The sequence below is a fragment of the Lepisosteus oculatus genome, chromosome 3 (assembly GCF_040954835.1).
Source record: "Lepisosteus oculatus isolate fLepOcu1 chromosome 3, fLepOcu1.hap2, whole genome shotgun sequence".
Taxonomy (NCBI): domain Eukaryota; kingdom Metazoa; phylum Chordata; class Actinopteri; order Semionotiformes; family Lepisosteidae; genus Lepisosteus; species Lepisosteus oculatus.
Window position 1 is genome coordinate 29,969,756 of NC_090698.1, and position 24,221 is coordinate 29,993,976.

Consider the following 24,221-nt stretch of genomic DNA (forward strand, 5'->3'; position numbering starts at 1 on the left):
ATTGCACTACCGCCTAATGCAATTCATCACCTGATTTCAGGGCTGCAGTCTCCAGTTCGATCGATCATGGATCCCAGGAAGCAGAAAACCTTGACGGATTCGATCTCTTCATTATTGATGGTTATTTTGACTGCTCCATTTACAGCTGTTGTCATGATCTTTGTCTTTTTGATGTTGAGGTTGAGACTCATCTTTTCACTTTCCTTTTTGATGAGGTTTCAGGTCATCTTCCGTTTCCGCCAGTAATGTTGTATCATCAGCATAGTGGAGATTATTAATATTTCTGCCTCCAATCTTCAACCGATTTCCAATTCTTCCAGCTCTCATTTCCTCATGATCATTTCTGCGTAAAGATTGAAAAGAAAAGGGGACAGAATACAGCCTTGTCACACACCTTTCTCGATTTTGAACCATTCGGTGTCTTCATGTTGTGTTCGAACAGTTGCTTCTTGGTCTTTATAAAAGGATCTTATCAGCTGGCCTTCCATAGCTTATCGTGTTCGATGCAGTCGAATGCCTTACTGTAGTTGATGAAGCAAATGTAGATGTTTTTCTGATGTTCATGACATTTCTCCATAATCCACCGGAGACCACGACCTCGTTTGAACCCCGCTTGTGAGTCAGGTAGTCCTGCTTCAGTAATTGGTCGCAGACACTGCTTATGATCTTCAGAAGGACTTTGCTCGCATGTGGAATCAGGGCTATTGTACAGTAGTTGCAGCAGTCCCTTGCGTCACCTTTCTTAGGCAGTGGCAGAGGTAATTATTGATACTGCAATTTAAAGAGGGACAAGTTTTTAAATAAATTAAATTGTTTTTAGCATTTTAACCTCTTGTTAGATTGTCTTGTCTTGGCTTAATCTGAATTTGTATGAATTGAAAAACAATGACATTGCTCTTATACAACCAGGGGAGGGCACACTAAGATCTCTGAGTGATTAGATTTAGCCATGTGCTTTTTATGTTTTGTAATACAATTATTTGTAATGTTTGCTATGTTACACAGTTGCTTTTTCTATAGCAGAAACATTGTTTTGACAATGTTTAATAATTTCTTTATTGGTGTGGTTATTTAAAAAGAACTATAACATTTTGTCTTTGAAAATACAAAAAATATGGTATAATGTTGTCCCAGTGTTCTGTTAGATTTGCATAGATGGAGGTAATTTGGTGGAAGTAGTTTTGGATTTTACATGACTTCAATAATTTAAACATCTGTGTGTGCATCCTTGTTCACAGGTGCAACTTGTTTACAGGCCACATATTCAGCCTTACTGATGTAAAGATTTAAGATAACCCATGCATTTCTTAATGTCTAATAAAAATTAGCTAAATCTTTTTAGAGTGATTTTAAGAATGCAATAAACAGACCAACAAATATATAAATGCATTTTAAAATGATATATCACAACAACATGCTTGATTTTTCTTATATGTTTTTTGTTGATGTTGGGGAGATGAGTGTTTTACAGACTCATTTAAATCAATTCATATTATATTTATCCTTAAAACAAGTTTGTAATCGGACAGAATTAAGACCAGGCAAAATTTATTTTCTGATTTATGTTTTAAATGGAAAAAAAAATAGTTATCCTGGTGTCCAGGCCAAATTTTCACCCTCGACCTTTACTGTGGCCTCCAAATTGTCCACCTGTATGATTGGCTTGCACTTGACCTGTGATGGACTGGCGTCCAGGTTGTACCCTGCCTTGCGCTCGTTGCTTTCCAGGTAGGCTCCGGCTTCCCGCAGCACCTTATGTTATAAAGCGGTTTGGCAAATGACATCATATGACATGGAGAAACACACGTAAATCTTTTCACCTATTAATTTACTTTTAAAAAATCCTAAGCAGTTTTGTTTTTCCGTGCATTGCATGTTGCAATTAGTGTGCAAGTATTATGTCGTGTTGAAACGTGATAGAGGTACGTAAGGTTACGTCACATAGAGACACTGTTACTTCAAAGGTTAAGCAGTTTTAAAATGTCTTGATCATTCTTACTTGGTCGGCTTTAAGACCCAGTAGAGACGCAGCTCTTAACGCAGACTGCACTATACCTCCACAAGGGCTTCTGTTAAACTCGATGTATTCAGGGAAGCAGCGCAGGAGTGTGACAGCAAGGTGACAGACATACGAAGTCCTTCTTGATTTCATTATACTTATCTTAACTTTCATTGGGTTCTGATAGACGACAGACGTTTTAATGATTCATTTTTGTCTTGGTTGCCTTTTTTATTCAGTATTTATTTGCCGTTCGTAGTTTATTCTCAGGCTGGCGTTTTCTGCATGTTTGTATTTCATTAAATCTTGGAATTCAGTCACACTGGGGATATCGCTAGCAGGCTATCTGTTTGAAAAGCCGGGGATGCTGAAAGTCACCATGCCCTCCTCAAGACCGGGAGCTGCTTCGGAATACTGGATAGACGGATCGAACAAGGAGACACTGGCTGATTATTATGAGCTGGAGTCTGAATTGGGACGGTAAGTGCTTTAAACACTGTACTGTGCTATAAGGGTGAGCTGATAGAAAACCTTCGTCAAAATTAATACCTTTCTGAATCAGACAAGAGACACTGATTTTGTACATCATTATTTGCTTACATCATTATTTGAGTTTGTATTCCCGTTACAGCAAATTGAACCATCTGCTCACTATAGACGTGTTAAGCCTTTGGTTGATAAAAAACATGCCGTGTGAATGTAAGAGTTCCCTTATTTATTTTGTGTGAAATAGACATCTGTGTAATATATAGCTGTATTACTTGTTCTTCTGAACTACTCAACATCTCAAAGAGCGTTGCACCCTTTCAGAGCTGTTACCACAGTTTCCTGAGTCTGCAAGTGCAAGTGCTCATGAGGATGCTGTTGGTCGGTTCAGTTGCGGAGACAAACCTGCAATATTTTTTTAAGCAGCTTGTGCCTTCATGCACATACATTATACGATGCATAAAGTGTAACTCTCAATGATACCATGAAATGCACGTTGATTGAGATTTGCAATATTTAGGGCTCTGTTGAATTCATAGAATTAAATATTAATTTGCTTTATGAATTCAAATAACTTGGAGGCCAACGAATGGCTAAAATTTAAAAAAAGTAAGCCCAAACTACAAGTTCTAGTTACAATATAGCCTATGGAATGGGTTTTAATGTTATAGTTTAAAAAATACACCTACACCCATTAAATGAGAGCATTACGTGACATATTTGCTCATGTTTAAACTAATTAATGTTATGATTATGTTGGGGGCAATCTACTTTTTTTCTATTTCTTCTTGGTTATTCTAACAAATGAGTCAAATTGTTTTTCAGTTACAGCAGTCCAATCAATGTATTGGCAAAGTATTCTAATTTTGTCAATTTAATTTAGGTTTTTGTTGGATTCATATGAATTCATATGAATAAGTATCTCATTAAGATTAGACAAGTTAAATAGTTTCAAACACACAGGGTGCATGTTTGAATAAATATATAATTGTATTCTTGGCTAAACATGTCCACACGTTGTTACATGTTTCTCTTGCCACTGGAGTTTCCTCTTCATAGTGTTAGGTAATGTTACTGATGGAGCATCTTCACAGGCACCATAATCACGAAAAATGGAAGCAATCACGCCTTTTCTAATGATCAGTCTGCATTTAAAACCTACCTTCCACACCAGGCAGGATATTGAAAAGCACTACATGCTTAAAATCAAACAGGCATACACCCAGTTAGCAGCATTCTCCTCCTTTGTTGTATCTTGCTCTGAACAAAAAACCACAAACAAAATCTCACATTGCAGAAACAAAAACACACTTGCTACAGTATGTGCCTGCAATGGGTGTAAAACAACCCTATAAAAACATGACAAATACACACCGGTAGTCCATTTTACATGAGTGATTGGTTCTCATAGAGCTGCATTTACCATCTGTCAAAGCCAACTTCAACATTTTTAAAATCGGAAGGTTGTTTTTTTTTATTCCACATGTAAAACAATTTGAAAAGGTGACCATTATGAATTTTCTAAACCTTTTACTTGCTTGACTATCATGGATTTAATTTTCAGGGTTTTATAAGAACATTAATACCAGTTCCTGTAGAGCCACAATGTAATTCTGGTTGATGGTCCATCCAACATTGGTTGAGTTAACGATAAATTGTACAAACTCGAAGTTTGTATACATGTTTGTAAATGCATTACAGGTACTGAGCCTGCAATTAAACATGTTTTCAAATTAGGAAAGAGTCTTAAAAACATTAAAGATCCAACAAGGAAATTCTTATGAGCTTGGGATAGAATACTATGGTGGAAGACCTATCTGTTCTTGGGAAACAAAATTTGACAACCCATTAATGACTCAAGGAATTTGCTGAGCAGGGAAATGCACTGGTTTCTCAACAGCATGTCCTTCATTCTTAAGAGTAAATGGGCAAACTCTGTAACAAATTAATTTCTGTAAAAAAAAAATTAAGTGACCCCTCAGAATACCAGAACAGTGAAATTCTATCACACTGAAGTCACTTCCTTCTTTATGATTAGATTATGAATTTCATACTGTGTTGAGATATTTGGTGATATCTGTATACTTCAGAATCTCTTCAATCACAATGCTAACATGCTGTTAGTTTTTATGTCTGCCTATTTGTAGCCTTATATTTCTAATTCAAATTCCCTAGTGTTTGCAAGATAGCTGATGTATGTATTTGCACGGGTCAAAAGTTTAATACAGACCTAAACTGAAGAATTTAACCCAAATTGGGCATAGTGTTGTGACACTTTGTTTTGATCTGATCAGATCCCAGATTGTATCAAAATAATTTTTTGATGAATGAATGCATTTGGATGGGTGCATTTGTTAAGTATTTTTGAAGCGTGAAGTTAAATCACGAGCAAGGGATTAAGCGATAGAATTACCACAGCATTTCTATAGCATAGGTGTCCTAAAGAACATCAAAATAATCACATTAAGGGGTTAAATATGCCATTAAATATTGTTAATATCATTTTACCCTACTAGTTCATTTTTACGATTTATTTATAGAATTTGAAAATATTGAATAGCTGTAATCCCAATGTTCATTTTGCCTTTAATCTTTGATCAAATTCTTTAAAAAACTATGGCCACCATATGTGGTGCAGTTTCTACACAGTGCTGTTATTAACTCTGTATGGTGGTCTTTAAAGTAACATTGAAACGTTAAGGATATGAATTTTCTACTTTTCTGTTTGATAAAACTCTTACTGAAAGGGAAGGTAAAAAATGTTACCATAGTTACAGTGCAAACATTCTATATATAACTGGACATACTAATAACTGGACATAATATCATAAGAGTCTGAAATAATCAGTGATGATGAGTATATTTGTACAATCCTTCAGTGGTTTCCAAGGAAGAGAATGTTCAGTTAATTGGCTGTGTTTTATAAACACTAAATAATTTACCTGTCTGAAAAAGAAAATCGTTGAATGAAGCAGTCTCTTAAGCATTAATTTAATTTGCCAAACAGACACATCAGTGTTTAACACACAGATGAGATGGACTCTTTAGTTTTCTATGGGCTTGTCCACGGAATGGGGGCTGCATAGGTTGTTGGTAGGTCATTGGACTTGTAGCTGACAGATACTGCAGTTGTACCTTGATACCCTTGACGTGTTTTACCTCATTTTCTCGAGTGTCTCCAGATGTGTAAGTGGTATCCAGCAGTGCTGGGGAGTAATCTGTGTGATGCAGTGGTATGCCATCCAGGGGTGGAGGCATATGATCTCTCTTTCATTTAAAGCCACAGGGACCAGGATGAGTTATGGCCTGATGAGCTGTTGTGGCTGGCATGGGTTTTACCTTTTACTGTTCAGTAAAAGAATGCAAACAGGTGGGCAGATATGTTTAACAAGTATGTATCGTATGGTGAGAAATGGATTAGAATGCTTGTCAATAACTGGGATGCAGAATTTTTCTAGATTCCTTGAATTTCTTGTTCAAATTTCACATATTGCCCGAGCAATTCTTTCTTCAACCTTATTTAGGTGACTATTTTAGGCTGAAAATATTTGGTTACATAAATGTGATATCACGTTTTTCAGAGGATAAGAAGAATCAAATTCTAGCTCACCTAGAAGCAGACCCCTGAAGTTTTTATTTCATGAGACAATTACAGGTGCCAAAAATGATAGCAACTGTGAATACAGTGGACCACCCATAATTTATAACACCTCTCCAGGATTGATTTTTCTGAATGACCTTCATAACTACTTTCACAGTACTCCGTGACCTATAGAATCAGTAGGATGAGTGCCTGCACCTTTCTAAGACACCTGAGTGAATTCCACGCTCATCAGCCAGGTCAGCATTCATCTTGCTTCCAGACACAACCAGACTCAACTACAGTATAAGTGGACTGAATAGTACATGTGCTGCAGTAAGGTTGACTAAGCTTATATGCTCTTTATTGGTAAATCAGGATCAATATCTCTTGGACACCAGAGATAGTCAGGTTTTGTTCTCAGTGTGAACATCAAACCCCGATATTGAGAGTGAGCTCATCAAAGCATGATATAACATTCCACAAGGTCAAACTCTTATTAGGTCAGTGATGGATCAATACAATACAGCCAGTGCAGCAAGGGTTGGGGATACCTGCTTCTGAAACTATGGCTTCTTTATCTGACCTTGTTGTCAAGGTAGTGTGCTCAAACAGGATTATTTTGATTTATGCAATGTGCATGATGAGGTGTAGTATGATTACAGTATTTTGGACTACATTTTTAAAATATTATGTCATATGTATTTATTTATTTTTACAGGATGTATAAAACAGTCTTCCTGGCATTCTGAAATGTTCGCATTAATTTAAGATAGAATGTAAAATATGGTACTTGAAATGTCTCATTTGCAAAGGTGCTCCAAATGCTTGAAAATGTACACTTTTTGTGAGGCAGTAGCATTTTGTGTGTAAGATAATGTGATTGGGAAATGTCTGTCCCTTTTTATCGAGATACCAAAGCATTTACAGTATAACCCTTAAACTTGCACCAAATATCTTCAGACTATACTGTAGATGGACACTATTCTTTTGTAATGGAAACCAATATATTTGGTCTCATGATAATCTCTAGAATGGCAGACACAGCTGTGTTACAGGTCTTTTGTATTTTTCTTTCTTCTTTTGGCCAGTGGGGCTGCTTGTCGTTTCTATGAAAACACTTTTCTTTTTCCTGTCTTTTTTCTAAAAATAAAATAGCTAACATATAAACAACAGGTTTTAATCAAAATGGCTTCGGCAAAAACAGGGTTCAAATATCACAGCAGTGATAGTCTTTTATTACTCAAGTAGTGAAATATAACACCTGCTTGAACAGTGTTGTTCTAGCAACACTGAATGCGAAGTTTCTTATGAAAGCTTTTATGGATTATAATGGGTTATGAATCATGTTATTTTTAAGACACTATCTAAATACCTTACTCAGATATCAACAATATTTTGTGTAGCATCTTTTCATGGTAAGCACAAATCACAAAGCACATTACAGCAGCCTTTATACAGGGGACTTGCATGGAGGCTGGTATTCTCTCTAAAAACACATATTTGATCTAATATGTTCTTGGTGCACCACAACACCATCACAAAGAAAATGGGCGTAGAAACCATGTGTTCTCTTCCCCTGAATGCTGACTGTTAAATCATTAGCGTAATTGAATTTAACATAACCCATTGTGTGTTCATTGTATTGAGATGATTCCCATGCATCACTAAACAAAGCACTTAAAGGCAGAAGGAACATTGCATTTAATTTGTAATTTCCCTCAGTAAATGAGAATTCCATACAGAGATATTAAATTGCATGCAATTGCATTTTGTTTTTGAGCTGTAGTGGTTAGAAACCCAGCACGTTGTAGCAAATTACTCTAGGTATTTGTTCCAAAGCAAAGTTTACTTTAATCATTTTTCTTGTAACCCATCACTTCTTCTGAATCTAGTGGGGTTTTTTTCTCAAGAGAGGACATAATATAAAGTACTCAGATTAAAAAAACAAAGATTGCAGGATCTCTTAATTTTCTTCAACAATATATATTGCTTTTGTATGATATTTCCATAAAAAGGCAGCTTTACTGTTTTCTCTGCATTCAATTATATTTATGAAAATGATGTTTTGTGTGAAGTAAGCACATTCTGTAGTCCCAGAAAAATCCAGAAGTCTTTTCTCAAGAGTAGCGCTTACAATTTCAGAAGAATTCACAGTTCATGACTAAGATTGCAACCCTTTGTAGAATGTTTTTTTTTTAATGTTCACTCTTGAAACTGTCTAAATTCACTTAATGTTAAACAGTTTAGTGTAGATGTCTTATAATTTCTGAATACTTAATTGCAATTTATTTTCTTATTTAATTTTTGATTTTGTAAGAGTTAAGATAAATGTCTACTTTTTTGTTTGTACTTAAAGAGTTTTCCAGGGAATGATAACATTTGCACATGTACGGTACAGTAAAACATTCAAAGAAAGATTGCAAGTAACCTAATTTTGTTAATTATACTCTTAAAATAAGTTTTCAAAAGTGCTGTACACTACATGGATAAAATAAAAAATTATCTTCTCTGTAGCACTGACATATTTAAATGTCATATGTGTTTTTAGCATATGTTAATATTTAACATCTATAAATTAATTCTCATTGTGTTTTGAAGATGTTTGCATTCCATTGTGGAAATGACCTGATTAAACAAAAGTTTGATGACATCTTTTTCTTACAGCCTCTGGTTGCTGTTAAAGAGCTATAGGTATTGAAGGAAATATATGAAGGCTTAATGTTTTTGAGAGCAAAAAGTTAATAATCTCAGTTTGGAAACAATCTATTTAATCAACTAAGTACTATGATTTCTTGCTTCTGATAAAGTCTTAAAGTCTTGCTTCTGATGCTTCGCAGGTGCGTGCGTCTATGCCAGGTGCAAATTTAAAATTATTTTGTTCGTTATTTTTCGAAAATAAGCTAATTCACAATTATTTTTCAAATACACTGTAGACAGGCTATAATATTAGGTTTCTTTGTAATTTTTAGCTAATGCTATCTAAAAGCTAAACACTAACCGGTTTATGCTAAATAATGTGTCTCTCACCACACCACTTTTTGTAGCTTACCAGTTCATGTATTGTGTTATAGTATAGTGCACAAGGGGCAAGAAATTGTTAACAGTGGTGGTCTGTTATGTTGGAGTTCAAAACATGCATCACAGGCCTCTTGGAAACCCTTTATATTCTTTTGGAAACACGATGCCGCAGAGCCATGGTGCTACTGATTGCTTCTTTGAAAGATAAAGACACATCTATGCTAACAGGCTCTCAGTTGAGGAGGAAAAGGAAATGAAGAAGCAGAATTTAGTATTAGCACTGCTATTAGTCTGAAAAAACTAAAACAGATATTGTCATTCTTTTGCTGTTAGAGAAATATTCTTTTACGACTACTTAAAAGACTGTATGACATGAAAAGTATATTAATTTAATGTGGCATATCAAAAGTGTTAACAAATGGTTTTGCAAGGCATAATAAAGTTGTTTGTTATAGTAGTGCTGTACGTTTGGATTACAGTCAGTGTAGCATATACAGCTGAATGATTAATTGCGTGAATGCCCAGCATAACATTCACACCTGTACCAGTGCCAGATAAATATGGTTCCTTAGTTATCACTAATGGAGGACATGCCTTGTTGTCACTGACTGCAATATTGAAAGTCCTCAAAGGGACTGACAAAGTGAATTCAGCGGATTTCTTCAGAATAAACAGCAATAGACAAACCAGAGGACAGAGAGTAAACTACATGGAAGCGTGTTTAAAACTGAGAACCCACTCTCATTTGTAACCTTTCTTACTTTCTTATGTTCTTATGACATAAGAGAACTTAAACAAAAAACATAGGGGCTCAGACAGGTCAGCCCAGCTCCTGAACTTGGGATTGCTGGAGCTGCTGTACATCATTTTGCCTCATCAGACACAAATCCCCTTCACTGTGGATCATATCCCCTTATTGTTCCTTCAGTGCTGTTGCAATCTCACTATAAGCCTTCTGAGAGCTTGATTTTCTAACCTCTCCTTGACTGTCCTGATTACTTAACTATATACTCTGTTTCCTGTCAAAGTGACCTTCCTAGATTGGACCACCACTTGAATAGTTAAGAAGCAGTCTTGATGGCTTTAGTATTGACTGCAAAGATTTGGAAACAGACACTTGAGTTCCTAAGACCAAGTTGAAGCATTTCACGAACAGCATCCAGCATGTAGAACCCACTACACACTACAAAGGGTGAGGAGAACTATCCTCAGCGTAAGTGTGAGAATATATAGTCTCAATGACATTGCCTCCACTGTATGCTTTGCTGCTTAACTCAAGGACCTTGGCCCAGTTTTGAAGATTTGCCCTCTGTGTGAAGGACACCAGTGGAAATCAAAACAAAAGCCAAGTGCCGACTTTGAGAACACCCACCTGGTCTTGAAGACTATGTGCTAAGAGACTGTGCTATGGTCTCAACAACATTGGAAATTTGGAAAGTAAGTGTTATCTTCCGTCTTAAAACTATGATTCCTTTGTTTGCATATTAAGGTGTATAGAACGGAAACAAAACTGCTGCTGAACATGAGCCATTTTTTTCAATCTGCAAAAATGAACAAAACCAGTTAATTTAATGGGAAATATTTTGTCTAGGTGTATTGATTAGCACAAGGAACCCAAGTCCTTGTTCTTTAGAGACAGCAGAAAACTGTTGCAAGCTCTGTTTAATGACTGTGTTTTTCTCGTACTGTAAAAGAGCTGGCACACAAACATAGTTAAGCATCGGAAGTCACAATAAGTAGTTTAAGGCAATCTAGGATTCACCAGTCCCTTATAATTATTGTTCTGTAATGTTGTTAAAATAAATATTAAATTGAAGGCAGGTATGGAAAACTTGATCTATTTACTTTTTGGTTCTCCCAGTCTGGTTATATTTCAGATTTATTTGGGTTGCAGTGTTTAATAATAAATCCTAGTTAGCTTTTGAAGAGTGGTATGTATTTTGTTGTAGAGGGGAAGTAATATGTACTGTATATGTATTTTTTTCTGCTTTTCAATATTCAATCTAAAGTGGTGCATGGTAAAAGCTGGCACAAACAAGGTGTCCTTATGAAAAAATCATAGTTTTCTATAGAAACTCTTTCTGTATAAACTTATAGGTTATCTATACAGTATGTTATTTTCATAAGAGAAAATAACATGTACATACATGTGTAGGATATTTTGTGCTCACCTTAAACTTATACAAGAATAGGAATCTGTTAGCTGCCAATCTCTATGCTAAAACATTCTTAATAAAATGCTTGTAGATTTTGAATGATAAGGTGGGAAGGGAGTGATACCGTGTAAGTAGAAACATTTAAGTAAAAGCTGCATGAATTGAATGTAACTTTGTTTCAAAATATGGAACATCATGTATCACAGGATGTTATGACGGTTATTTGTAGCATACCTTCTACATTTTGTAGGCTGACATGTTTGCTGTGAAGGCGTATTTTCCAGTGAAGTTGGTGTCTGATGCTATAGATTTACATAATAAAGCACAAAGAGCTTTAGCATGTATTCTGAAGAAAGCAGCTGGCCGCTATCACCCTCTACATTTTAAGAACAAGTACAATAAAAATTAAATGTTTTTGCAAACGACTGTGAGATTTAAAATGAACAATCCATATATATAAAGAGCTTAAACAGCACAGGCCCTTGAGAAAAATAGTGCTGTACATTGTGGGGGTTTGAGACAACATAATTATAGCTACCAAGTGACAGCTGGAATATTTTTAATGCGTTTGCACAGTTTGTTTCCTCTGTATTATTTTACTTGATTGATTATATGCCTGAGTACATACAGCATGTGTGTGTTACCTAATATTATCTTAATGGAACGTAATGAAGATTTTAGAGATGTCAGGCAAAAAGATACGAGATTGACAGGCTCTCTACTGTCTTTAAGGGTCATTAACTGTGGACAAAGGGACATGATCAGTGATATAGTGATCATAGAAAGCAAAGTAAATCATTACCACACCGTTTACTATTATACTTCATGTATTCACATTCACAAAAAACAGAAAAGTTATACAACTTATTGCACTCATTGGTGCCAGATGTCCATGTGTAATAATTAAATACATTTATATAGACATGTTTTCTGTGGCTGGCCCCTGCCAACAGTATTGTGTTTCTCTTTGTGATACCAGCTCTTCCAACAAACACATGATCGTCACACCTGCAGTTCTTGTTATAAACAATGATATAATATTCACAAGTGAAGCTCTTTTAACCTGAAACATGGTGGTATTAGAGATATCATATATTTGTGCTTGAAATAGACTATCTTCTTCCATCTGTTGCTGAACACACATTCTCTGTAATTAAAACTATGGTATTGACAATATGTGAACATCCATCATGGATTTTATGAACTGGTTAACCTATGTATTTACACACATGAAGAAGGCTCCACAGCCCTAACATGTTTTCTTCTTTTTACTTTTCATTGTGAAATTACACTCTTTTTCCTTGGTTTATGAGTTTATTACCCTTTCCAGTTTTGTACAGGTAATGCAATACTTTTTGGCAAAAGTTAAGTATTATGCAGGGATAACAATATTCTCACTAGCTCACCCATGAGTTCTTTTCATATGCTGTTTCACTAGGAATGACAACACCCAAGATCAAAGCATGATGAACTATTATGGAGCGGATATTGGCCGTAGGACAAGGAGGCCAGGACCCCCGCACAGGGTAACCAAGGGGTAGGTGCAGAGGTGGAGTTGGGGTGGAAGTGGGATGCAAAAGTCGTATGCGAGGGAGAGTAGGAAATCACATTGGTATTTATAGCGTTTGGTGGAGGAAGGATGACGGGAGCGTTTGCTAATGATGCACAGCTGAGTACGATTGAGCGTGGTTGTTGTCATCCCTCCCGAACTTTCGTTATAAACTCCATGTCATTAGGAATGACAACACCCAAGATCAAAGCGTGATGAACTATTATGGAGTGGATATTGGCTTAACCCGCTTGTCTGAGGGCTGACCTCCTGGCCATAGGACAAGGATGCCAGGAACCCCAAAAAGAACCAAGCGCGACTCTAGACCACCGATGCAGAATTTGAAAGAGCCTGAAGAAGGTGAGAAGGTGTAATCTGTGACGCATGGATTCTTGTGGCAGTAGAACAGTTGGAGCGCTTGTTCGCGTTCTGTATAGGTTTACTGTAGGGAAGTAGGCTTCCGTTTGCCTAGGCGAGTTGCTTATTATAGGTACGCGTTGAGGTGTTGACGGAGGGGAATTCAGAGGAACACAGGGTCTAAATGATGAGAAACCAGATCAAGATCTTGTTAGGATGTAGGCTCTTTGTGAATGGGAAAGAAAATCGCTGGTATTATTGAATTGGTTTAGTGGGGGTAATGTTATCTGAATGGATACAGGCCCATGTTTCCGATTGTGACCCCAGAAGCAGCAATGGAAATTGGAGACTCCTGCACTTGATTCGTACGGTGATTAGGAGGAGAGATGGAGGTAAACAGCAGTGACTTGGCCTTTTATAGCCATCAACTTTGATGAGGGTCTCCTGGACAAACGGAGTGGTCGGCTTAAATGAAATGCTGAGGCGTGTAAACCTTTTGGCAAGTAACCCTTTTGCTATCTGGCGATACTAACTCTGGGGACTCTTATGGACTCTGGAACTGGATGGCGAGCATTGTTTGCCTTACGACAGATCCATGTAGGAACTGTGGAGAGGAAAACAAAAACTCCCGTTGGGAGAAAATAAACCTCTGGGGGTCCCGACCCAATGGATGCCCCCCCTCCGGGCAGCTAGGCATTTTTGATTAGCTCCAGACTCCGGCTGTAGTACTGTAACTAGACCCGGAAGTGGCTTGGAATTTATGTGTACGAATAGTACGTGAAGTGAGAGTACTGCTGGAGCCGAGAAGTAGCAGTGCAGACTGGGAGAAATGATTCCGGGGTTGAATTGGACGTCGGGGATATAGACTGGAGTCGAGGGATGATTGCTGAGTAGCCAGAGGTAGGAAGCTGGTTAGACCCAGGGCTGAGGAGGCAGCGGCAGCAGCAGAGGACAAGAGGAAGAGAAATGGACCCGGGGTCGGATCGGACGCCGGGAATAGAAACACGAACAAGACAGGGACACGAGGCATGGGACTTACTGGCACAGATGTCGAGAGGGTGGCTTTGGTAGAAACGGAGGGATGAGACTGAGGCCAAATTGGAGAAGGGGGATAAAGACGCGACGAGACAGGGACATGAGACATAGAGCGATTGCTGACTGAGCGGGATAGAATGCCGGATGGACCTGGGGCTGTGGACGTGGTGTCAGTAGCAGCAGAGGACAAGAGAAATGAACCTGGAGCCCAAACTTGATGTCGGGGATGGGGAAGCGTACAAAGCAGGGGCAGATTGGACATAAGGGAAAGGGACATGCATGAAACGGGGATATGAGATGAAGGACTTACCTTAAATATCGATAAGGTGGTACCAGTAGCAGAAAAGGACAAGAGGAATAAACACAAAGTCGAGATGGGGACGCAAGACATAGGGGTTACCAGTATGAACATTCAGGAGGTGGTGATGTTAGCAGCAGAGCTGAATAGGACAGGAATAGAAACACAAACGAGACAGGAACGCGAGACACATGACGGCTGCTGACTAGCAGAGGGACAAGATGAATAGACCCGGGGCTAAATTGAACGCCGGGGATAGGGAAAAGAGACACAGGATGATTGCTGACTGGGCCGGAGATAGGACGACAGACAGACCCGGGGGCCGAGGAGATGACCGCAGTAGCAGTGGAGACAAGAGGAATGAGCTCAGGGCTAAATTGATCCTGGGGATAGGGACGCAAGACAGCTGCTGACTGGGCTGGAGGTAGGACGCCAGACAGACCTGGGGCCGAGGAGATGGCCGCAGTAGCAGCCGAGATAGGAGGAATGAGCCCAAGGAGATTTGCAAACGTGGCGGCGAACGTGCCCTTAAACTCAGTGGCACAGGGCTTATACCCACTATACTCAGTGGGTATAGAGCAGGGTGAAGTTGCCGAGTAAAGGCGAGTTGGTTAAAGAGCCACAGACAAAGATGTAGCAGGACGAGATAACGGAAGACGACAGGCAAAGGCATGGGCAGCCTGGCTTCTTTTTCTCTTCTTGCATATTCACATTTCATTCCTTCTTCATATTTTCTCTCTTTGCCTTTTTTTTTGTATGGCCAAGCCGTGCTTCTCCTTCATTATGCAGGCACATGACGACGATGATGGGGTGCTGCAGTCGTCAGGATTCGAAGCTGAGCGGGGAGACCCAGAGGTCTGCTACTGCAGCATAAGAGTCCTGGCATAGGCTGGGGAACAGCGGCGCAGGTGACGTCAGCAGAGGGAAACAGAACTTTTTGGAAGCATTTCTTTAAACCAAACACAGTGATCTGAAGGCTTGCCATAGCCCAGTCTGTAATCCTGGGAGACGATCCAGGGAAAGGAGGAACGGATATACGAAACTGCAGTGTGAGGCAGGGGCTGCTTGAAGAATTTGCCACACAGGAAGGAGAGCTGGATTTGTGATGAGGGATAATTCCAGAATGTAAACTTCGGCGAGGAGCTGAATCCTGTGAGAGCTGACCGGAGCTGAGCACTGTTGGTAGGAAGGCAGGGGATAGAGGCGACAAGATGCTGGAATGAAAAGCAGGAGGAACGGGCTGCTCGAGGAGTGTAGGTGAATCCTCTGTGCTGCCAAAGGTTCTTTGTTGGAGCAGGAAACTTAAGATCTGTAGGCAATCAAAACGCAAGAGTAGCACGGACTTGTGCAATGCGAAAGATGCACCCGAACATGAAAATGCCGTACGTGAGGGAGAGTAGGAAATCACATTGGTATTTACAGATGCAGCCATTCAAAATGGGTGAGGTATTTCGCGGCATACCCCGGTGGGCGTGTCGCGGTATCATGCGGTATCACGCAGTTCACGTGTGTCACGTGACTAACTATCCGGCGTCGCCTTGTAAAACCGCCAGGGGGAGCTTAACCTCTCATGTACAGCATTTGAGCCTTTAATTTTGAACTGTGTATTACAGCATGTTAATCATCAGTCATTAAAATGTTGGTATATTTTATGAAAGCAAGATTGCTCAGTTGGACAAAAGTACACAACCTACCTTTATCAGAAATATTTATGCATCAAAGCCTTTACTGAAGATATTACTAATAGTATTAATAATGGATGACTTTGGACAAGCTGTATACTCAAAGTATAATTTCTTTAGCACATTTGTGCAAGCACTTGGAATCTGTCCAAGCCATACTTTGTCAGGCATTTTGTTTTACTTCAACGGGCATAAAAACTTCCTTGCTTCTAACAGGGCGTTTCATAATTTCTAACTACGAAAATGATTTAAAATGCGACACCTATCATTCAACTAGAGCTTAAAATATCACAAGGAAAAATACACACCGGTATTCCATTTCTCCCTAAACATTGTAAGCTTCGAAGTCTTAAACGTGATACCGGAGTCAACAAGCATACTTTTAGAATTTGATTAAAAGGGAATATAATATGGAATCGCGTATCTCAAGAACTTAATAACGGTATGATTATATCCATGTACTGCGGCAGGGCTGTGTAGGGCTGTTTCGCCTGCCTGTTCATGTGAGCTGTCTTGTAGCCTACTGGTCTAGGTGCGTGACTACCAACTGGCAGGTTGCGTGTTCAAATCCAGCTGGTGCTGGACTTTTCATTTTTATTTATTTATTTTTTAATCGCGTAACATAAACATATTACCGTATGCAAACTGTACTGTATACAGTATGTATATGTATATTTAATGTCTTAACTGTGCCCGTTTAATTGAATTTAAAAAAATTATTTAAAACACGAACATTAAGCTGTTTACATCTTCCGCCTGAGAACAGTCACCCGTTGCTACCCAACGCAGAATGGTGATTGGCTGACACCATCTGACACATCTGAAAAAAGACGTGCTGGTTTGCTATACATACTGTACCAGGAAGAGGATTTCTTTCTATTCAAAATGTGTATTTTAAAAGTTTAAGAAGTAAAAACCTTACAGCGTACACAGATTTCTCAGCTGATCAGGATCGTTATCTTTGTCTTATGCATAATAATGTTCACCGCTCTGTCCAGCAAATTAATAATAAACTTTATTTTATATAGCGTTTTAAACGAATAAGTAATTAGATTGCTCATAAACCTAATCACTTGCTTTTTCTTTTTATTTAGGCTCAGATTTCAACTATAGATCGTATTATTAATAAGTACTTTATCTTATAAGAAAGAGTTACTTTTTAGAGTTATATTTTTTAACCATGTATACTGTAGTACATTATGCTACAGTAGAGGGGTGGACTTGGTTATATGTGAATTTAGCTATTTGTGATTCTCTGCCCTGAACTCTCATGAGTGTCAAGACCCTACTATTATTTGAATCTGTAATCGTTGTGAGTAATCGTATAAATTCATGAGATGTAGCGTCGTTCCCCACCCCACAGGTTCCCGATAGGTTGGTCATCATTGAATGATTGACAGGTGACCTCCAGGGTAGGAGCTGGAGTGTGTGGTAGGAGACTATGAGATATCAATATTGGACGCATCAGAGAGTGGCCCAATTTATGATTTACTGGTACTTGTTTTAAAGTCTGGACATGTTGCTTGTGAGGTAGGCCCATATCAATCACATTTCTTATGCTTAAAGTAGAGGAGCCAAGCTCTGTCAGGTTTATTTTTCATTATTCAAGGCAATCAAAAGATTATTAGAAAAAAATATTAATTCTAAGAGTAATAATAATCTGTGCTGTTATAGGTAGTTAGTACGGTAACTAGTTGATCCTAGGAACCAACCATTTCTTGAAAGTTTTATTTTTCATTCCATGAAAACAGTGTTACTGTAAGAAATGTATTCTTCATTCAAAAAGATAATTGGCTGTCATTGGCTGATTTTTTTCTATTGCATATTCCATACTATGAAAGTGCACACACACTACACTGGATGTGCTTAGTTAAAGCCATAGAAGCACTGATATAACAGAATAACAATAGTTTTGCTAAATAAAGACATTTAACTTCTGCTTCAGCTGTAACAATCAGATTCCTGTCAAATCCCTTCACACTTGAAACACTTTTCAAAGGCTGTTCTGCTTTTCTTTTCTTAGTCTTCTGTGTTAGCAGAATAAGTGTTTTATATTACTACAAAACTTGTTGTGTCAGGATAATAACCTGAGTTTAAGGTAAAAATAAGGCACGTGAGACATGACACATGAGTTCTATTATTGTGTAGCACAGTTCTGGTGATGGAATAATTAATAAAAGTCAAAACCTTACAAGACAAATTAAAGTAGCGAAATTGCACAACTAACAACATTAAACACAAATTCATACTGTATGTACAAATTAATGTGGTATTGAGGTCTTTGTCCTACAGACCTAAAAAAGCAGAATTCTTCTCCTGTAATCTGTAAACCTAAACAACAAAATTAAACTCCTGAATATGCCAAAAAAATGGCTATAAAATGGCTCCTAAACAGAACTACTGTACATGTCGCTTCATACAACACAGATGGCCAACACTGAATGGGAATTGATGTCTCCACTCTACAACAGCATCACCAGTTAGGAGAGACCTTTTTTTTGTCTGAGGTTTTCACAATATAGGGACTCAGAATTTCTTAAAATAAATCAGTGAGCAGGCTCTTTAAAATAAATTCAGGCTGTATGGCCAATATGGCTGTTGAAGGCTCTAATGATTTACCATGAACTTAATTAACCAGAGTAAATCACCAGAAATGCCCTTTGATGAATGTGTTTACTTGCATGTTAAACCACCTGCAGCTAGGCAAACACCTTAAACACAACCATTGTTGTTTTTATATAAAAAGGTCTTGAGTAGTGCAATCAAGATGTAATAGCTAATAATAATAAACTTTATTTTATACAGCACCTTTAAAAATAACTTCTCAAAGTGTTTTACATTGAGAAAAAAATGTTATGAAGCAATTAATCAGCAAAATTAAAAACAATGGTTTAGAATGCAGAAGAAGATGCGAGGAGCAGAAAGTAAAAGCCCTTTACTTGACTAGGTTTTGAGTCTGGATTTGAAGATCAAATGCCAAAGTTGAGAGGAGTAGCAAGAAATAGCCATATGAGCTTGTGGTTCATTTAGAAAACCAGAGTAAAACAAACAATTGTTGCAAGATGGGGGTAGGACATAGTATAAGACAGATAGGTGCTGAGGTGCTAAACCCTGAATAAGTGAGCTTGAGGATTTTATAGGAAACCAGTGCAAGAACCCAAGGGCAATAATAATAATAATAATAATTTGATCACTTACATGCGACCTGGACTTACCGTACTGAAGTTAATTCAGTGTGGATTTAGATACCTCAACAGGCAGGACATTGCAGTAATCAGTTCTAAGACTAATGTGTTGACCAGCTTTTCAGCAACAGTCAGAGTCAACATAGGACATAGTCTGGCAATATTTCGGAGATGGAAAAAAGTCAAGCTCTGCTTACTGTTTTGTTGATGGGAGAAGTTTATTTTACTTTTTTGATACCATTTATTTGATCATTATTCTGCATTGCTTTGTTTCAGAATGTGTGTGAAGGTGCATACCTGAAAGATGATGCTTCCATATTTATATATTTATATTCCATATTTGCTTCCATATTTTGGATTATGATATAAATTCAGAACCTTAGAAAGGATATAAACCAGTTCTATAATTTTAAATGTAATTAATTAGAAAATAATTAGATATATAATAGGGGACCTAACCTACTACCTACCTGCCTAGAAATATAATTCTAGTTTTCCATCCTTTCTTTGGCTTGGCTACGAAAAAATGCATTGTAATCAAAGTTAAATGTGAAAGCACTGTTGTTTCTCCAGGAGCACCCAGAACAAGGTCCTCTTACAATATACTCAAGTGCTGCCTTCAGTATTCTGTTAAGAGAATCCATTCACTATGTGTCCCGAAACTCTGCTCTACCTATCAACAAGACTTTACAGATTATGTCGATAAAGCACTGATTAATGTTATCAAAAGATGAATTTGAATTTTTGAATTTTATGACTAATACTAGCATAATGTTAAGATTTCATGAAGGTTCTCAAGCTGATATTGTAACATAACTCTTATTGGGTATCCTATCGGTTTCTGTTTTTCTTTAATGACTATACAGATTCACCTGTACTGGAAAAAGCATTTTTAAAAATGCATAGGTGTACTATACAGAAACTGGTATATCATAATTTTGTTAGTAGGCTAATTCAATAGCTTAATTCATATTAAAATACTCCATGATCAACAGAAGCCCTAAAATAGACAAAATATGTAAAGCAGTAAGTACTTAACACTAGGTCCCATGTATTAAACTGTTGATTTAAAAGCACTGATTCTATCTACAGATAATTTTAATATCCTAGTGACTCCCTTGGCGTTAGAACAGATCAATAAGTTATATTAACTACCCACATGCAGTTTTTTTGTCCTTGTAGCTAAGATTGCCTGCATGAATGCAAGGAAACCACTAATTGTGCCTGATGCAAGTCCTTGTCTTGTACTTGTTACAGTTGGTTGAATGATGCCAGCAGAATGAAACAATGACATTTGGGCTCACCATGTCATGAGACATTACAAGCACAATAAATCAGGATGCTTTAGATGAAGGAGCTTCTAGTATTATCTCAAATGTTCTTCCTTGCTAATGTTTATCTATGGATACAACTTACAGAAAGGATTTTGGGAGTTCAGAAGAATGGTGCATTTTTGATTCAATTAATTATTGTGCTTCTCCCACAAGTATTCTGCTGTTTTCTAGAAATGTTGGGTCAAATTGTAGAACCCATTTATATAACTCAGCGTAGTTAACTCTGACATTTGTTTAAATTACTTTTTGCAGTCTGTATCTTCTAATCGATTTGCAGAGTTCTATACTTTTAACAATATTTGGCTGCTACAAAGTACACATAGTGAAGAAAGATTTCCCTCACAAGGGTGTGTTCCGCAGAGAAGAAATAAAAACAGAAAAGATATCTAGAGAATAAACCTCAGAAGATCTCCAGGTTTCAGTTGTTTGTTTTTCATATTATGTATTTTTTTAATATTGTAGTTTTTCAGTTTTTACACTCAATGTGATGAAAGTGGTATTAACTTATTCACATTCAAACATATACATTCAATATGTTGATTAGTTAACATGTTTCTTAATTTTTTCTTGTTTTTTGGTTTGTATTCTTAAGTTTTCCATTTATGTGGTCAGGCTCTCAGCATGTCAGCATGTCTATTCTTGTTTTTTGTCAACAGGGCACAAGGATTTCTAAAGATTTTATAAATAAATATAAACACCAGAACCATCATTTTGTAATGGTTATATACTGCATGCTCTTTACAGTGTTGATAATCTTCTGTATCAACACACAAATGACCAGAAATATTTTTATTATTTTTTCCTAGTTTTTAAATTGTACATGATGTATTTAACACTTTTCTTTTGTCTATAAATGAAAATCTGTCTGAAAACAGAAAGAAAGAATCCAGGGCTTGATTGTGTTCTACCAAATTGGGTGATGTAATTCATAAAGTACCTCACAGTTTTTAATCCCACAGCTCATCCTAACCTAGATTGTAGTATAGTGATCAAATAAGATAGGTATGTATATTATAAGATAGGTATGTATATTAAATTAAAAGCTTCAGAAGTGGACTGATTATTTTGTTCTTTGGGGAGCTGTATAAAAAGTATGCTTGTAGATCATATATAATTAATACAGGATGTGTGAATGTGTCTTTCTACTTAATCTTTCTTTTTGTGGAGTATTGCTTTTAAACTAAATCAGAGGTCTCATTTCTAACACAGCCTTACTCTTTCCAGTCTTTTTGGGAATAAGCATCTATATAATGCTAAACGGTTCATTTTGAATAATTTACACTATTGTGCCATGGTCTTAGACATTTGACCCAAACTGAGCTGTATCAACTATAAGCAAAACTGGTATATTAAAAGAAAACTACTGAACAATTTGAGTAAATTGCTGATGATTATACCATGTATACTGTATATCGTGACTTCCGATTGGGCCTGAAACGTCTGTTTTGCACACCACTGTCTGTGCTAAAGACATACAGATATTTATAATTTTATGTTTGAATCCTTAATCTGTATGAGTATGTGGTCAGACTTCAGTATACGGGCTATGGTTCAGCAATATTAAGATGAGAAGCATTGTTGGTAACTTCAAAATTTATTTTTGCAACAGTTAAATGCCTATTCACATTTTATTGACATGCAGAAAGTTCATATACTAGAAACCATATATGATTGTTGGGTTCTTTTTGTGCCAGTCAAAAGCAGGCCTTCAACAAAAATGCAAAATTGTTGCTCTCTTTAAGTATATTGTAAACTCCTATTTACCATTGTAATTGTAATTACATTTTTGTTTGGCCCTTTAAAAGTGATTTACAATATAAAATGTTTTTTCTCATCAATGTTTGTTATTCCAGAATGGAATTATGCTTCTCTGCTACTTCTTCTCATCAAACAATGTTTTATAGTATAGTTAAATGGTTAGCCAAGATGTGTGTGATGTAAACTACAGGAGTAGGCACTGAGTGCTTACTAAGAAACTATCTCAATCTGGAATAATAAAAATATTCATAGTAATCATGTTCACTTTCCAAGTCCAGTGAGTGACTGAGCAGCTGAAGGGATGACCAAAGCTGTGTCTTGCTTTGAAAAAAAATCAGACCTGTTTTTGTTTTTCACTGTGTTATGCAGTAAATATCAGAAATAGTGAATAGTGTGAATTAGATGTAGCCTACTGAGAACAGGACTCACATGCTGTGCTCTTTGGATTTTTGTTTCTGTTCCTTCCCATGTTAATTGGCAATGTGAGTGCAGCTATAAGTATAAAAATTAAAAAGAACAAGGAGTTAAAATGACTTTGGAAAGGTTTTCAGTGCCCTAGGAATCATGTTCCTGAATTATTTTATAACATGGTAGAGGTACAAAATAACACTATTGTTACACCACAGAGAACTCAAAGCACTTGATAATAACACACTTTACAATGTGTATAATGCTGTAAGTACATTATTATTAAGACAAAGTTTGATCGCAATAAAATACAGATTATCCAAGATGTATTATGAATAAGTTACATTTTGGCAGATGAGCAGGGTTGGTTCTCCCATCATTGCCATGCAATACAGTGAGATGTTAACTGCTCTTCTTTAAGTATTACCCATATGGCATTTTTTAATTAAAATTCTTATCACCTCCTTATGCTCTTTAGATTCAGGTACATTAATTTGTATTGTTCGTATCTCTTTCCAGTGTCCATTTCAAATGTAATACAATTGTGTAATTTACTTTGTATAGCATCTGTAAGCAGGAATGATATTTGTTGTTGCTTAGAATTATTACTATGAAATGTTTTTTTCAGTTTAGAAAAAAAGTATATGTATATGTCCATAGTATTTCCCTTACATCAGTGTGTGATGATGTGTGCATCATCAGTGTGTACATGAAGTGTTTTATTATATAAGATTAATATTAAAAAAATCAATACTCAGTTGATTAAACATTATTTATTATTTAAAGCAACAGGGATTTTTTTACCACCTAATTTCCATCCCTCCAACTGGGTTTGGATGACCGTATATAGTATATATACTGTATAACCTATATCAAAATATTTTAGTGATTTTGTGCTTTCATTATATTAGAATACATTAATACCTAAGATTTAATCTAATATCCCCTTAAAACATCTTAATCAAGTGCCTCTTTGTATTGGGAAAAGCAGATGAACATTGCAATTAACAATTTAAGATCAGTAGCCCTCAGTAGCTTTTCAGTTTGAACATTGAACTGTGATAACAAACAGACATTAGTCACTTATCTCATGGCATATAAAAACATTTCAGATTAGCTCCATTCCTTATGCATTCAAAATGTATTGCCTCCAGAGGTATATTGGGATTTGGATGTTAAAGTCACTGTTTAAGTTTCTGCATGTTGGAAATTCATCTTTTCATCTACTATAATGAATTATCTGATTATGGCTTGTGCAATCTGTGTGCTTAGCATCCTGTGTGTATCTTTTAAAGGTAATGGGCTATAACATAAACTTCCTAGGGTGGGACTCTGACATGATCATTAATGTTGTTGTCTCCGCATTCATGGGT

General features: G+C 36.9%; 1 protein-coding gene across 4 annotated transcripts in view; it reads left to right on the forward strand.

Moving 5' to 3' along the window:
- Nucleotides 1-1,991: 1,991 nt before the first annotated feature.
- camk4 (calcium/calmodulin-dependent protein kinase IV) overlaps nt 1,992-24,221 on the forward strand; it is a 165,507-nt gene continuing 143,277 nt past the window's right edge. The window contains exons 1-3 of one of the 4 annotated variants that reach the window (XM_069187115.1): nt 2,016-2,119; nt 2,317-2,479; nt 12,681-12,779. In XM_069187115.1, the coding sequence (XP_069043216.1) occupies nt 2,364-2,479; nt 12,681-12,779 (215 nt within the window). In that variant the 5' untranslated portion in view covers nt 2,016-2,119; nt 2,317-2,363. Of the gene's footprint in view, nt 2,480-12,680; nt 12,780-24,221 lie in introns of all 4 variants that reach the window. The other 3 variants (XM_069187116.1, XM_069187118.1, XM_069187117.1) reach the window with 3 other exon arrangements.